This window comes from Leopardus geoffroyi, chromosome A3 (assembly GCF_018350155.1).
Source record: "Leopardus geoffroyi isolate Oge1 chromosome A3, O.geoffroyi_Oge1_pat1.0, whole genome shotgun sequence".
Lineage (NCBI taxonomy): Eukaryota > Metazoa > Chordata > Mammalia > Carnivora > Felidae > Leopardus > Leopardus geoffroyi.
In genome coordinates, this window is record NC_059336.1 from 4,558,513 (window position 1) to 4,575,502 (window position 16,990).

At 51.3% G+C, this 16,990-nt stretch overlaps 1 protein-coding gene across 16 annotated transcripts in view; it reads right to left on the reverse strand.

Annotated features, from left to right (window-relative positions):
- Positions 1–6,280: 6,280 nt before the first annotated feature.
- Positions 6,281–16,990, reverse strand: part of STX16 (syntaxin 16) — a 29,375-nt gene continuing 18,665 nt past the window's right edge. For 9 of the 16 annotated variants that reach the window (XM_045444116.1, XM_045444120.1, XM_045444114.1 and 6 more), the window contains 4 exons: positions 16,722–16,813; positions 16,023–16,166; positions 14,688–14,768; positions 6,281–7,032 (listed from right to left, as the gene is read on the reverse strand). In XM_045444116.1, the coding sequence (XP_045300072.1) occupies positions 6,925–7,032; positions 14,688–14,768; positions 16,023–16,166; positions 16,722–16,813 (425 nt within the window). In that variant the 3' untranslated portion in view covers positions 6,281–6,924. Of the gene's footprint in view, positions 7,033–9,349; positions 12,284–13,589; positions 14,407–14,687; positions 14,769–16,022; positions 16,167–16,721; positions 16,814–16,990 lie in introns of those variants that run through there. The other 7 variants (XM_045444117.1, XM_045444115.1, XM_045444121.1 and 4 more) reach the window with 2 other exon arrangements.

The following is a 16,990-nucleotide window of genomic DNA, read 5'->3' on the forward strand; positions in this document are numbered from 1 at the left end:
AACTCAGGCGTGGCCCTGTCCCGTGGAGGGCCCTTCTTCAGCCCACCCCCTCGGCAGGAAGGGTCATCTGACAGCCGTCTGAGCAAGCTGCCCCCTACGGCCTCCCACCCCGCCTGGGGAGGGAGAGAGGAGGCAACGAGACCAGAGGAGGGGCAGCGGGTGGTTTCCAGGACGGCACCAGAGCCACCCCTCATTGAGGAGGGAAGGCTAGGCAAGGGGGGGGGGGGAACACCTGGAGAGTGCCTAGGGGGCATGTGGTGGGGTGGTGGAGGGGCCCTGGGGTATGGGGTGGATGGTGGGTGTCTGGTTGGGAAGGGTCTTAGCTCCCGCCCGCAGCTCAGATACAAGGCTCCGGGAGTGATGACCCGGATGAGGAAGCGCTACCCGCGCTCGTTTAAAAATTAGGCTCCTGCCCACATCCTGATTGCTCAAGGGCCTGTTGACACCCCCTTCTGTTACCGCCTGCTTGTTCCATGTGCCACCGTTCCCATTTTGAGTTTCCTTCATTATCAACCTTAAAAATTACCAAAGCCATCTCCCCCAGCTCGGCATCCAAGGCTCTCGGCTGCTGGTTTCCTAGTGCCCCTCCCCAGCTCCCTGCCTGGCCAGGCCCCCCCCCCCCCCCCCCCCCCCCCCGCGAGTCACAGCTTCGTCGTCCCTGTCAGTTTTGAGTCACGGTCCCTGGTGCGGGGTCCCCGGTGGTCCCTCCAGACCGGAGCATCAGCATTCTGGAGGCTTGAGTCTCTGCTCCAGGGCCCAGCACAAAGCAGGTGCCGAGAGAAAACCAGTTGTTGAATCAGCGAAAGGGATTCCTTCGAAAACCCTCAGCTTTCCCCACATGAAAGTCGACGCTAATTGCATCGTATTTTCCTCAAAAGGTTTTACAGCAGCTGAATGTTTTCACACGTTGTAAAGGGTACGAGAAGAGCTCCGTATGAAGATCTATGGCTGTTTTTTTTCTGTTTGCAAATACGTTGCAGAGAAGCACAGGGCACTCCAGCAGTGGGGGGGACGGCCGAGGGGGATCTTCTCCGACGGGGAGGGCCGGGGGCTTTGTCCTGGAGGGTGAAATGGCACACACAAACAGGGCAGGGAAGGCGTGGGGGGGGGGAGAAACCTGGGAGCAGAGCCCAGACCCAGAGTGGCCACGTGTCCACCGGGCTCTGAATCCCCGGGGGTGGGGGAGGGGCGGGGGGAGCTGAGAGGGTCCCAGGGAACAGGGAAGGAGAGGGCTGCGGTTGTAAGCCGGGGATTCACTCCAGAGACTTCTTTCTGCCCGCGGAAGGATCCAAGCCACGCTTTTAGCAAGCCGGCTCTGGCAGGTTTGAGTGCAGGGAGTTGGAGGGGGAGAGAAACTGCTGGTAGAGAGATCATTCTAGAGACTCTTTCCTTTGAGAATTCTTTCATATGTAAGAGGAGAATAACCCCAATAGCCCCAAGACAGGATGAACAAGATTACCCAACCCAACAGGCGTTTAGAGAACACTTGCGATACACAGAGCCAGGGAAAATGCTAGATGCTTGTTAGGAGCAGATAGTCCGGATTTTGCCTTCCAAGCGTCCCCTCCCCCCACCCCGCGTCGAAGAAATCCAAACTAAACAGACCGCTAAGGAGTTATTTCACTTCAAATGCCTGCCAGTTTCCTCAAGATGTAGCTTGTGACAGATACAAATATATTCCAGGAAAGTACTTACCCTTTGCACCGCAGACTTGACGGACTCCAACATAAATAAGGCAGGCAGCACTTTGTTTAGATAAATTTTTACGAAGGTATTAATCCACAGCTTAGTATATATTTCACTGTCAATGAAAAATGCACCTCAACTTCATTTTCTTCGAAAAAATGAAAAATTTAAAACAACTTACCAGATCTTTAACGCAACCCAAGAAGTAACGTATGTTTTTGATGGGGTGTGACTCATCCCGAATTCAACCGGGCGTTCAGGCTTTAGCAGCTGGGGAAACAAGCCCTAAAACTAGAAGAAATCCGAATGAAATTCCCAGGACTCGCGAGGAAGCTTTTGGTGCCGTTCACATCCTAAAACACGTTTCTGAGCTCATGCCCTGTAAGATGGCTCTGGGGGTATGAAATGCGCATTTATCTGTTAATTTCACGCCTGTAGTAACCCCCCTCTGATGCCTGCTCAGACTGATTGCCACGAGATTCCATTATTCTGATGTGAGAAACACTCATTCCCCTCGGAGTGCTTGTTGGTTCTTTCTAGTATCGTCGCTCGTCCAAACAGATACTTACCGAACACCAGTTCCCAAGAGCTCCAGGCCTGGTCAGGCTTTGGGGGTCCAATGGCACGTGGGTGTGTGTGGCAGGGGTGGGGTGTGGGGATGTGCATGCGTGCGTGTGTGCAGAGTTGCGGGAGCAAAGAGGGTGGTAAAACTCAGAAATCCAGTCCCTGGGGAAGACTGAGCTGGGATGAGACGGCCAAGGACAAACTGAGGTGTCCCAGGCAGTCTGATCCCCGGTAAGGGGTTTGTTCATGCGAGGGCTCACAGTCCGGAAGAGCACGGTCCATTCAGAACCGTCAAAAGCTCATGTGCACACATAAAGCGTGCGTGAGAAGTACGCTGAGCCACGTTGTTTGAACTTGATCTCAGCGGCTCACAGAGCCAGTGGAGGTGCCTCGGTCAAGACTAACATGAAATCAAGGTAGGGTTCATTCCTGGTGGACAACGGTCTGCTTCACACACCCGGACAGAAAGGAGGCAGGATTGGCTCCGGGAGCAGCCGGTGGGGCGGTGAGCCCCCAGTGAACGGACAGACGGTGACACCCGCGTGACCTCGCAGAACGTGGTCTGTGCTGTGCGTGTCTGCGTCTTCCTTCGCCGCACCGTAAGTGCCGGGTGTCAGGGAGCACCTCAGTTACCCTTTGTAAATCCTGCGTCAGGCACGGCACCCAGAAGATTTGTGTCAAATGTTCCTTGAAGGACTGAAAATGAATAGCCATGAAAATCACATTTCTCTAGAAATTCTGAAAAATGCATTAACTTCTGAAAAAGTTGAAAAACAAATAGTGACCACTTGTTTACCCTTTACCTGGATCATATGGTGTGTGTGTGTGTGTGTGTGTGTGTCCACGGACATATGTCTTTTCCTGTACTGTTTAAAGTTGGTTGCATACACTAAACACGCTAAATACGTCAGCGTGTATCTCTTAGGAACAAGGACACGAGCCCACATAACCACGATAATATCCTGATCGTACCCATGGAAAATGAACACTGAAGCAATACTATTACAGTCCACACTGAAATGTGTTTAATTGTCCCCAAAATGTCCTTCATTGCCTTTTTAAAATCCAGAACCCAAATAAAGACGAGGCCTTCTGCCTGGTTGTCAATTCTCTTCGGTCTCCTTGAATCCAGAACAATCCCTGCCTTTGTGTTTCCCGACATTAACATGTTTCATAGAGGGACCCACGGCCTGGATTCGTAGGAGCGTTTCCTTACGATTAGATGCGCGTCAAACACGTCGTGTCTCCCACTGCGCCTCATCAGGAACCACGTAACCCGGGTGTCTCCTGTTACTAGCCAAGGTGGGTTGTTGGGTATAAGCGGAGTTGACCAGATCTCTTCACGGTAAAGGTCCATTTCCCTCTTCGTAATTAATAGCACTCAACTCGGTTTCCTCTCCAAAGTGCATGGACGCTCTGAGACTGACCTCTTCTGTTTCCTGACCTCTCCCCCCAAAGCTTTCACAGCCAGTGACGATCTCTGCGTCAATCAAGTATGGGTTGCAACACGGTGATTTTTCTAGCTGAATCATCCCTCCCACATTTGCCACCTGGAAGTCTTGAGTAGCGACCTCCCTGCCTCCTCCCCTTGTCCCCAGGACCAGTTCACATAAGCTGTAGGGTCCTGGTGCAGAAAGGAAAGTGCAAGAGGCTCTTTGTCAAAAGAGAATTTCAAGATGGTGGCAGTGGAGGATCAACCCCAAAAACGGGCCTGTGCCCTAGCGGTGGCCATGGGCTCCGGGACCGGCCGTGCCCCACTTACGTCCCTATGTCTGGATTTTTCACGGTCACTGTCCCCACTCAGGCCAGCCAGGGCCCCATCACACCAGCCCCCCATGTCTTTTTTTTTTTTTTTTTTTTTTAGTGTTTATTTATTTTAGAAAGAGCGTGAGCGGGGGAGAGGCGGAGAGGGAGAGGGAGACACGGGATCCGAACCAGGCTCCAGGCTCTGAGCTGTCGGCACAGAGCCAGACGCGGGTCTCGAACTCACGCACCGTGAGATCGTGACCTGAGCCGAAGGTGGTCGCTCAACCGGCTGAGCCACCCAGGCGCCCCACGAACAACATTGATGTGGTTCAAGTGTTGAAACCGCATGAAGGAATGCTCAAAGATGTTCCCTGTCCCTCCTACTCCTTTTCCCCTCCCCCTCCCCCCAGAGGTGACCATTTTTATCAGGTTTTGGTTTATCCTTCCTGTTTCTTTTTGAAAAAAAACGAAACAAAACGCGTTTATACGTATTCACGGATCTAAACGAAAGACAGCATCCTGCACGTGTTCTTTCGCACTCTGTTCAAAAAGCACATTCTGCAATCTCCTCTAAAGCGCTTTTTACCTTCTGGTATCAGTGGGATGAGAGAACGTTGATAAAAATGTACCAGAGGAACCGCTTATTAACAACAAAAAGCGTTCCTTCTAACATCAGTTTTTAGGAATTTTCGAGAAAATGAGGGTCTGAGCTGGCTGCTCTGGGCCTAAATTAGCCTCCCAGGGAGGCCGCGGGGTCGGACAGTAATAACCCTCCTGTCTCGGGGACCACATTCTTATTTACTCTGAACACCGGCAAAGTTATTTCCGTCGCCGCGGAAGTCTTCAAGGGCACGTGGAAGGCCTGGGACCTTGGGACGGGGTGACCCCGCAGGAAGGAATCGAGAAGTAATTCACAGGCCGGGCGTGGCTCCACATCCCTTGAAGCAACTTAGCATATGGGAAAGAAGGTGTACAGAAAAGCAAAATGAGGGGGTAAATGTTAATTTTGATCAAGAAATCTTTTCTTTAGGAGAACCTTCACTTACAGGACCCTTTTTTTTTTTTTTTTTTTAATTTTTTTTTTTCAACGTTTATTTATTTTGGGGACAGAGAGAGACAGAGCATGAACGGGGGAGGGGCAGAGAGAGAGGGAGACACAGAATCGGAAACAGGCTCCAGGCTCCGAGCCATCAGCCCAGAGCCTGACGCGGGGCTCGAACTCACGGACCGCGAGATCGTGACCTGGCTGAAGTCGGACGCTTAACCGACTGCGCCACCCAGGCGCCCCTATATATATTTTTTAATAAAAAGAAATGATTCAATATTGAAAAACCTGAGTCCCATTTTTTCCTCAGAAACACTCTTGTGTGGAGCAACATGTCTATCGGCATTAGCTAACCGTGGATCTTTGGGAAAGTAAGACAGGATCACAGATCTGTCGCTGAGGATTTTGGCAGCTGAGGAGTGTGAGGCAGGGGGTGTGGTGGGGGACAAAATACTAAGCGGGAATTGTTAGCCTTAAGGGCCCCGAGAGGGAACTTCAATACAATTTTTTTCTCACTAACTCTGGAAGGTTCCATCTTTCAGGGTGGCTCATAGTTATGGATGGAAAGTACTGAACGGATGCAACCTTACTCACATCACGATGCAGGTTAAAATGCTAGATTTGAAATAAGATCACTTATCCCTTCTCGGCAATTTACAAACCAAGAGTGACGTTACAGCCCCAACAGGGTAAAGAGTGTTCCAATCCGGTTCCTGGCTCGCCTCACACCTTCATAAATTCAAATACTTGAACATCACCTATGAGCACCATCAAAAGACATTCTGAAGTCTTTTCCTTAACACATTGGGAACACACGGTCAACACACACCGTAAAGTACTATTTTTAAGACGTGATTTATTTGTCCCATTAGAAACTCGGCAGCGCGTGAAATCGAGTGGTTTCGTGGGTACACCAAGGGTATACGCGCTAAGAGACCCCTCTTTTTTTCTCTTTGAACGAGGTTACTTTCCACCTCCCAACAGCCCCGGGGCCGGAAGAAGGGGGAGATGGGAGGTGAGTGGGCACCAGGGCGTTCCAGGGTGTTCTGTGGGAATCCCAGGGGAAGAAGCCACGGGGATGGCGGCCGGGGCCTGCGGACTGACCCGGTCAGGGTTCACGGTCGGCTGGCGTGCGGGCACCCCGGTGGGGACGGGGTGGGGGTGGGGGGGGTGACTTCTGCCTTATATTTTTGATCAACACACAGGATGTCTGCCTCCACGAGGCACGACGGAAAGCGCTCAAGTTCTGTGTCAATTTAATTATTAGCATGAACTGACGGTACTGTCATTGTTTAACTCAGCCGACCTTTTAAATGGATAACCAACCTTGAGGCTTAATTGGATTTAAAAAAAAAAAAATCAATTTCTAGCCATTTCATAGTGCGGAAATGAAGTGTTACATTCTCAGGCAATTGTAAGATCAGTTTTGCTCAAGCCTATTTCTTGTTATTTACAACTCTAAAATGACATTACCCATCTTGGTAAGCATTTTATGTACACATATACCTTTCGTAAACACCCCCAAGTACACACACGTGTGCACACCGAGTCATGTCACAGAAGAATCATTATTTTTTGTTCGGCAGCCGGCTTAGACATCAGCGGTAATCTCTTCACGCCAATTACACGAAAAACTGAACTGGGGATAATGAGATACCGCTGTTTGCAAATCTCTCTTAGCCTCAGTCTGGTCTGATCTTTGTAATGAGGAAAAAATCCTTGAGGAAGCCTTGACCACGTCACATCTTGGCCATTAAGTCTTTCTCGTAGACGGTCATTTGATTTTATGGAAAGAAACGAACGATCCAGATGGCACACGCAGAAGTGGGACCCGGGTGTGCAAATGAGAACGCTGAACATCCTAGTTCCAGCCCTGGGTTGTACTAGTCATGTGACCTTGGGGAGCCCCCTTGCGGGGGGGGGGGGTGTCTCGGTTTCCCTACCTGGGAAAGGGGGCTGGTTGGGGGAGGAGAGGAAGACGGTCTCTCTGCCTAACTGGCAATGAAAATGGAGGTCCACCACGGGGTCCCGAGTCAGAAGGTCAACTTGAAAAACCATGTGACTCCCTCAGCGCTTCCTCCAAGAGGGACCACGTGACCCAAACCAGAGCCCCTTTGGCCTCCGTTACATGTATAAAATGAGAGAAATGGTGATCACTAATGGCAGACTTGGGATGATCAGCTACAAACAATTCTGTAAGAACAGTTGACAAGCAGAAAACACTCAACCCAATGGTCTACTTTCACGACGTCTGATGCAAATGTACATCGTATCGAATGGCGTCTCCTTCGAAGGGTCCCTTTGAGCCAGATCACGGAGCTGAAGTGAAGGCCCACACGACTATCCCGAGCATCCAGGACGGTCCAGAGAGCTCACCTGGACAAGTGGACAAATCATTTTCTTTTGCCTCAACTGACCGGGTAATTGTGCACGAGTCTCTGCCACTCGACTCTGCGGAATGTCATTTGTGGCGTCAGAAGGCCGCGCCGGAGACTGGTAGGAGGAAGTTGAGGGTGGTGTGCGGTCAGGCCGAGACGCGTGAGGCACACAGCTCGTGCCCGCCGTCCGGCTCGGAGTGCCACATCTGGATCGTTTTCAGACGAGCTGGAAGTCTCTGAGCAGGGCCCACCCCGCATCCACATTAGGTCACCTGAACGAACGCCCATCACTGACCTCAATTCCAAAACCAAACTAAACAAAAACATCGGGCAACGAGGTCAGAGGTGGCATCTGGGTGGTCAGGGCCATCTGGAGAGAGGAAATGAGGAGTTTCTAAGGGCTAACACACACAGAGACAAACAACCTGAAGCCACATTTACGCGTACCCGCGCTGCTAGGTTTCGAAGGTAGCTAACGGCAAACGAGCCACGTCGGCCCGGCCCGAATCTCAGAATCTGACACGGGAACTCGTGCTACACGAGTCAGTTGAAGTAGCAACACGGCAGCTCCGTCCTAACCTCCCTACACCCGCCTATCAGACGTTCCGTCTGGGAAGACGTGACCTGGTTCCCGCAGGTTTTGACGAGACTAGGGGAGCCCGATGATCAAAGTTAAGCCAGCACGTTAGAGTAACACACTATCCTACCCATGATGCCGGGCTGGGTAAGTCATTTTGCTGCAGCTCCAGGAGAACGGGGAAGAATTCCAGGTTGCTCACATTTTGGGTGATGATCAGAGCTCCTGAAGCCCGTTCTCCTAAGGCTCCCTGCGGAGCCTACAGAACGTTCCCAAGCGTTGCCACCTACATGGCTGTCCCCGTCAAAGTGGAGGGTTTCTTCAAGGTTGTTATCGCTGGTCAGAATGTTCTTGAAGCCTACGGCAAATGTCTACCCTTTGGGAGGTGGCTTTGATTCTTGGACAGAGCCAATGGCTTCTGAACAGGTTGGGGAGATAGAATTCCTAGCCAAAACACAAGGTGAGGGCACAAGAGAAGGTTGCTTCTTTTGGGTGGTTCATCGACAGGCTCTGAAGGCAACTAATCGTCACAAGCAACAGCAACAGCCCAGGACTGAATACCTCGTTGGCCAAGGGGACTGCTGGGCCAGACCGCTCCTGTGCAGATTCTGGCGTTTAACTTAAAAAAAAAAAAAAAAAAAAAAAAGACTCCCCCCATCATGCCTCGATGATGTGTAAGACAACGCTTGGGTGACAAAGACTCGGCCCAGCCTTTGAGGAGGAGCCCGGGACACAACACATTCGATGGGAAACGAGGTCCTGGCTTTGAGCTCAGCTGGCAAAGCCTCGCTCTCAAGTTTTCAGTGGCACAGAATAGGTCACTTAGAAATGCAAGTCTCCCGGAGCCCAGCTGTAAGAATTACTTCTCGACGAGGCTCACACACCACAATTTCATTTGAAGGTCTCCTAATGTTTCTCGGTATGTATATAAAGCATACATTTTCGTAAGGAAAATAATTATCTGCCTCTACGGCACCTTCCCTTTTGTCTACTGGATGGCAGACAGATTGGTCCCTTTGCAAGCGTCCATTAGGCAGATGGATGGACTTTCAGACACTGAGGCAAGGCCTCCGACACAAAACAAATAGTCATTTGGCCCAAGCGATCACAGAACGGATGAGGCCCTCCTGTAACACAGATGCATTGGAAGAAAACACGAGCCCCATCGTTAAAATTAATACGAGGACGGCAGGATGCTCTTTAATCCGCATGATTGCTTTATTGTACAAAAAGTTTCCAGTAACAGTGAATTAGTTTTAAAAAAGGACAAAAAAAAAAAAAGTCATTTTGGATAGAAGCGCTTCACTAATTGCTTTATTTAAGCACACAAGGAAAAAAGTCTTATCTGACCAATTAGGTTGGAAGGGTTTTATTACCTTTAAGAAGCCATTAGCTAGGATAAAACACTGAAAGCACTTGTGTCAAAACAAATAAATAATGCTCTCTCAATTAGCAGAGAAAGCGGTAAATCCGTTAAATTAGAGACACACACCGCTTCACGCCCATGGCGAAGCCAGCACCCCCCACCCCCAAATTAATACAACAAGAGACAGTAGACTTGTTACAATCGCAGGAAAGATCAGGAGCTTTGGAGACCTGACGGTAAACGTTTCCTTATCTCCCCTCCGGCCCCGTCAACGGAGCCACCCCCGGACACGTTCAAGGGGGCAGGTGTCCAGGGGCCGAGCCCAGGGCTGCCCAGAGGGAGCCTCCCCCTCCCCCCCACCCCCTTTCTCCGGTCGTGTCCCAGGCGCGGGGAGAGACCGGGCTGGCGATCGTTACCACCAGAGCCCAACAGAGCTGAATGGCCCGGCCCTCCCTGGGACAATGGCCGTCTGGAGCGAAAGGAGCCCGTCTCCTTCAGAGGCAGAGGATCACCCGTTACCCTGAGGTCCCAGGGCCCCAGGACCAATCTACTCTTACTTCCCCCAAGGCTGCTGATCTTTCCCTAAGTAAAGGCTCAAAAGAAAAATACAGTGTTGTGAGGAGCACACGCCCTGGGGCCGCTTCCCCGCCTGGGGACAAGGTGGCCTGGGGACAAGGTGATGGCAGCAGAGGGGGGGGGGGTGCTTTCTGTGGCACTGCACTGCTTTTCTCGGTTCACTCGAGATCCTCAAGATCACTTCTGTCAGATCCGTTACTTTACCCTGGTGGGTGAGGGGGGCAAAAACCAGCTCCAATCACCCTGTTAACTGAAAATAAATATAAATAAATGGTGATCCTTTCTTTTTTTTCTTTCTTTTTTTTTTCTGGCGATCCTTTCTCAAAGGGTCACTTGCCTTGCACGTTAAGACCACCGAGCCTCCTGTCGCCACTGTCCACCGCTGGGGAGGGAAGCCCCGTGACCTTGAACGGCCCCCGCTCCTGGGAGCAGTCGGTCCAGAGGAACATCTCGACTCGGCCACCGGATTAAAACCCGCTGTGACTAGAAAATGCCTACGGCTCTTCTCAAGATCTGCAGAAGCCCCACATGTCAGGGGTGATCAAGGAGGTGGATTCTTACTTCCTGACCTTTTTGCCTAATACATAATGGTTGGTCAGGGAATACCAGGCGATTTCCTGAAATGCCAGGGGCACCTTCGGATCGTTCTACAGCCACATCGGTCGTGAGAAAACCAGTGGTGGCCGGGAACTTGGGAAGGGGAAGGCTGGGGCATGGGTGTGGGTGCTAAGACCATGATCTGTTTGGACAACCTGAACGTCTGGACTTGCGTTTAAGTTTCTGGAAACGACTTCAAAGTCAATTCTAAAGACACATTTTATGTGACTGATCCAAATAAAACACAGCACATTTAATGAGGTCACGCTCTTCACAAACTTCTCAGGAGAGGTAAAAAACAATGGAAAAGCCATCGAAAATTATACAAAGACCATTAGAACTATACTGGCGTCTCAAGACCAAGTAAAAACACGAACAAGTTGAGCTTTCAAAGCTATCATCGCTTTCCACATTATTCTACAGTTCCAGGAATATATTCGAGCACCATAGTGATAATAGGTAAGAAAACGGCACAGTCCCACTCTGGCGATCTGATTCGTGCTCGCTCGCACAAACGAGGGACTCCTAGTCAAGATTTTCACAATCTGTCGGAACGTGCTTACTTTCTGGGCATGTTAAGCAGCAACGCAAGAGCCGATAAATCATGCCCCTGGTGGAATATTCTACTTTGAAATGGAGTGATGTTTGGTTAATAATTTGAGATCCACTAATCCTGAATGGGGTGACCCATTTAGAATGGCCTCTGTGTAAATTCACAGTTCATTAAATGGTGGCTAGTTTGAACAGGTCATTATGTAGTTAGTGCATAAGTAATGGATTGAGCAAGGATGGCTGGGGACGAGGACAGGGGCACACTGGCTGATTCTGGTGACTTTCATGACACGGCCAAGCTTCCCTTTTTCATGTTTTCAGGTGCGGTTGGTTCAAATCACCAACTTTTAAATTTAGGTGGTTTTGTTTGGTAACCCCTTTTGGTGTACAGTAGGAAATGCAGTGCACAAACTCTAAATGAGGAATAGTCCATTTACGATTAATTTAAACTTATGAAGCTGTTTTAACTGGCCCATCTAAATGTGTTAATTAACATCAATGATGGTCTCTTATTTTTCACACTTTGTTACTCTGATCATTAACAGTGATGGAAAAGCTAAATTAAGTTAATGGGGAACGGATTATAAATTCTTAAAGGACTTCTCAGTTTGTTTTCAACTGGAAAATATACAGAGAAAGATGAAGAGGCATTTTTGCCTCTACTCATAAATTTTTGGTACCAAATTTCTTAAAAACCAGATGGTTTTTAAAAAACGTTTCCAAAAATTATTTTTACATGCTGCTCAGACATGACTGCTAAAAAAATAGCATATGCACATACAATATCGAACAGCTTGCGGAGTGCCTGTAAACATTCAACTCATTTTCTCTTTCTAAAAAAAATATATATTATAACTGATGACAGAACTCAATCTCTATTCTGCAGCAGCATCAAAGGTCCTTAAATTCTTGACAATGAAGGAGAAACAGCAGCTCATCCCCCTGCTGGAGCACGACCGTGACGAGGGGTCCAGGCAGGCGCTCGCCGCCCCCACGGGGTCCGCAGCCCGCGCCTCCGCTGTGCCCGCAGGGCGGCCGAGCCCCTCGCGCCCGGGAGCGCACACGGGCGGCCCACGTGGCCGCACGGCCGCCTAGCGAGACTTCACGCTGATCAGGACAACAATGAGGACAATGATGACGACAAATAATATTAAAATCACAAGCATCTTCCGATTCTTCTTCTGATACTGCTCTGCCTACAGAAAGAGGAGGGGAGAGAGGCCGTCATTTCCCCGAAAAGCCAAATAGCAAGCCCGCCCGCTTCCAGTTCTGGGCTTGCGGGTCTGTCTGCCTAACTGGCGTCTCCGCCACGGGCTACGTCATCAGAATCCCGCCCGCCAATTCCGGCACAATTAATCGACACGAGTGGACGAGTGCCACGGTCCCGGAGCCACCCATCTCCCCCGGGGCTGCCCCAGAGCCCGGGCCTGGGATCCGCCGTTATGACAAAGGCTGGCAGAAGGAGTCCACGGCTCTGCCTCAGGGCCGGGCCGACCCGCTTCCCCGCCTGCTCCCACCGTCTGCGACGAGCCACTCTTTCCACCCGAGCCTCCCGTTCCTGGACACGGTTCCTCGGACGGACGTGTACCTCCTTCACCATGACGCCCAACAACTGGCTACGGATCCCCCGGGGGACTGACGGCCCCCAGAGGGTGTTTTCCGCCTCCCCTGACTTTGGAAACAAGAGCACACCCCTCCCCTCCTTTGAGACGGGAATGGGAAGGAGCGAGCCACGGGTAGCAAGTGCAGAGAGAGACCCCCCCCCACCCCCGCGGTCCTCCCTCCCCGTGCTTCTGCCGGCACCACAGGCAGGCGCCTGCCGACCCCGCACCCTCTTGCACACTGCACCCGCAGACCTCAGCCTGGAGGCCGGGAGGGGGCGGACACGCCAGCCGTCACACCTCCCCTGCCGCGCACAAACCCAACGGCGGCCCGCCTCGGCTTCCCGGGGACCGGCCCAGAGAAAGGAAGAGCACGCCCTGCGCTTCCCCAGGGGCGGGTGGGGGGGTGGCTACTTCACGGGCAAGGACAAGAAGGCGGCAGCTTGATGGCCACGTCTGCCGAGAAGATCCAGCCCCTTCTGTCTTACTTCCATGTTCCCCGCCGACCTTCTGACTGGTAGTTCTGCTTCCTGAGTGACCCCACCTACCCCCTGGGAGCCACTCATCCACCAGGAGGAAACCGCGGCCTAGACGGGTCAGCCCGTCTTGCCAGTCGGGCCCGTGCGCGGCCACTCCCGAGGCTCAAGCAGCCCCGGAGGAGGGGACGGCCGGCTAACGGCCAGCCACGCTGCTGACAGAACGTGACGTGAGAGGGAGCGCGGGGCGGGCTCACTTCTCTGACAAGGAACCCGGGACGCCAGGGGAGCCGATGCCGCACGGGACTTAAAAACCTCTCAAAATGATTCGTGAAGTAGACCCTGAAACAACATTCTTAGTTCCCCCTGGATTTGTCCGCTCCTGCGGAGAAAGCTTTGCCCGTGGTCTGCGTTCTATCAGAGGACACGTTTCACTAGTTTTTATTGAAGCAACTCTAACAACAGCGAATCAGAAGCTGGGTATTACAGAGCGGGAAACTCGAGTTGGCGGTCACCCCCCTACACAAGGCTGGCGGCAAAACGAGTCCGCAAGCTTCGAGCCCGAGGCCCGTCTGAGGCGGGCCTCTTGTTCTCGCCAGGTGCCGGGAGTCTCACTCCCACCCTGCTGCGGCAGGGAGCGCCAAGGGCTTCTGGTCAGACCTCTGCAGGCGTCACCTTCTGTGCACTCACCACCCGCAGCCGGGGCCGTCCTGGCCGGGGAGCAGCCAGCTTCCGCAGAGCGACAGAGCGGTACGTTAGTGGACTGGAAAAACGCTCATGCTATGGCTCCAAGTGTCACTGGGTCTCAAAGATACAAGGAAAAACGGACAGAAATTTGTCTCCTTTGTGAAGTGTCCTCGTCCCTCTCAAAGCACACAGGCCCCTAATTACACACGGGATCCCCTCGGCTGCATGCGTGTGTTTCTCATCACTGACGACCAGGCTTCGAAGACGCCTCCCGTTTACCTTTAACAAGTATCATGAAAGATCTTCCCGAAAGAGCTACCTTCCCAGCAAAGAGTAAGGGAGCTAGCCTCACGTCAACAAACGACTCTTTTCTCAAGGTAGCCCACAGAGACGCCGTGGCAACTAAAAGGGAAAACGAGACTTTTATCTGCTCCAGAATGACCCTCCAGCAGCAATCCATCAGAAGGGCGTCACAACAAGAGAGCCCCGAGTCAGCACCAACGAGCCAACAGAACGTTCGACGCGCGTCTAACAAATGCCCGTTCCCCTGACTTCCTGAAACAAGATTCAAAGAGCGAGATGCTTCCTGACAGAAAGAAAAGCCCAACTGCTTTATAATTTCCTGTCACGGGAGGGAGTTCTCAGCAACGTCAGACCCACGTGTGGGGTGCACCTGCAACCGTTTCCTGCCGGGCAAGGGAAACGACCGCCACGGCCGGCTCCACATAAGCCGCTAGTGTGCGTTCTTGTGCTGCTACACGGAGGGTCCTCCTGGGAGGCCTCGGTGTCTGAGAACAGTTCCTCCAGTTCCAGGTTACTGAAACATCCGACATTACCTTGTGAAGCTGCTTCAGGCCGTCTTTGGTTTTGATGCAGGACTGCTCGACATTATAGTCAATTCTATCAAGGACCGTACCCTGAGTAAGAAATGACAGTTACAGACCATCAACAACCCCAACGGGAAAAACGGAACTTCAAAAATGAGAAAGGCACACTGCAGACATCGTTACGCACAGGATTATCTATCTGTTTTACTTAACTGGGTGGTAAAGGTGCACATGGAAAGCTCTGGAATCCATCCCCAAGCGGTATTAGGCACTCGATGGCAGAGTGCTGTGTTAGTTACAATAAAGTCTACCTCGTGAGATAGAAATACTGACAAACTGAGATTTCTTTTTTGGATTTAGCCACTCTAAGATAGGCCACATTCAGACTTACTGGGGCTTTAAAAAACATACGGTTCAGTGGAAATAGGCTCTGAGAGGCGAAGGGCTGACTTCTGTGCCCATCCGCTGCGTAAATACTTGGATGCAGGTAAGCAGAGAACACGGGTTAAACTAGACCCAGCCATGATTAGGCCTGGAAATTGCCGATCATGTCTACACACGTCAACACAGGCTTCCATGGGTCGGAGCAGAGACAGTGAGCTCCAATCCGCCACGTCAAATTACACCTTTGCCTCCAGGAGAATTCTGGTTTTAATTGTTTCATCTCTCGGTTCACACAGAAAGAAGGGAACACCAGGCTACATGCAAGAACAGGGCTCTTAATGGAACACGCTGTATCAGTAGAGATGGCAAAAGCAGTTCCTTGGGAACCACGGGAGTAATTATTGTAACTAGATCTTCCACAGCCTCAACACTCCATTCTGCAGCTGGTGGCAGGGGGATCAGGACCCAAATCCCTGCTGGCAAGATAATAAAACCCCGTAATCAGATTGTAACAGCGAACAAACAATTTAATTCTACTTGAAAGCTAGTGGTTCCCGTTGCCATTACGCAGTAACCTGCCAAAATTAGAAGGGAAACTTTATCTACTGCCAGAATCATTGCTGAGTGGGGGGCACCAGACCCCCAAAGCGGGGTGGTCCCCTGAGCATCCTTGGAGTTCGGTTGGAGAATAGGAGACCTTTGGATATTTGTTTTTTACTTCAAAAAAAAAAAAGAAAAAGAAAAACAAAGCTCTCAGTATTTTTACAGGGAGTGACGTTAGCACGTGTATGTAATCTGCACGTGTACCTATGTAAACGTGCACGCACACGCGTACATACGTGCACACGTGGGGGGAGAGGGGCAAATTCTGTTCCCCGACGGGAATGCAGAATCAGAAGTCTGAAGAAGGACCCGAGGTACGGCAGGAAAACTCAATGACGAGGGAGCTAAACCACGTACCTGCTCCACGATCATCGCTCCTAAGTCCCTAAAGATTTCATTCAGGTCAGAGATGGATTGCACGATCTGGCGTATCTCCCGCTCCCTCTCCTCCACCATCAGCGTGTTCTGTTCCACCAGCACTAACTGGTCATCTGTAAAACCCTAGCGAAACAAAACATACAGGATTTGTACGTTGGAGTCCGCCCCCACCCCCCGCCCTGCCTCCAGAAAGGGATGGTGTGTGATGTTAGACATAATTCAAAGAACGAATTCTGGAAACACTTCCACAAAGCAGGTAAGCAACACACCAGCACTGATTTTTCCCCGACAGGCAAGATCCAAACTCCTAAAACACGCCGCAGATCTAAAGCACGACTGGCCCGAGCCAGGACGCGGGGGAACCCACGTCGGCCGCTCCGCAAGGGCCGAGGAGCAAAACCAGCGGGATGAACCCTGCGCTTCTCTGGGTTCTTCCCCAAGTGGGGTGGGCAGACTGCTTTCCTGAAGGTTCCGGAAGGCAAGACTGCAAGGTCTCCTCGTAGCCTCTGCAGAGGGAGAAGCGGTATGGCCCCCACGACCGCTCCTCCAACTGCTGCACAGACTCCACCTGAAGCAGCGCTGACCCATCTCATCGCACACAAGCCAACGGTCTATGAAGAGACGGAACAGAGCGGAGCGCGAGTGTGGAGCAGTCAGTTCTGCAGCCCCTTCACGTACCCGATCATAGAGAGTATTATCGTCTCCGTCATCCATTAGTGGTACTGCTGTATCAAAAAAATGCTGGGATCTTTCCTCTCGATTCTTCATGCCTATCATAGATAGGAATTCACTTTACTGGAATATGTAAATCGTCCTGGTTACTGCTCCGCCATTAAAAAGGGGAAATCTGGAGCAAAACTCAACAGTCAAAATGGAGATACTCGCAGCAGCTTTAAAAGAAGCCTATCTCCAACAGAGGTGGGGGGAGAGTAAAGATTATAAACATA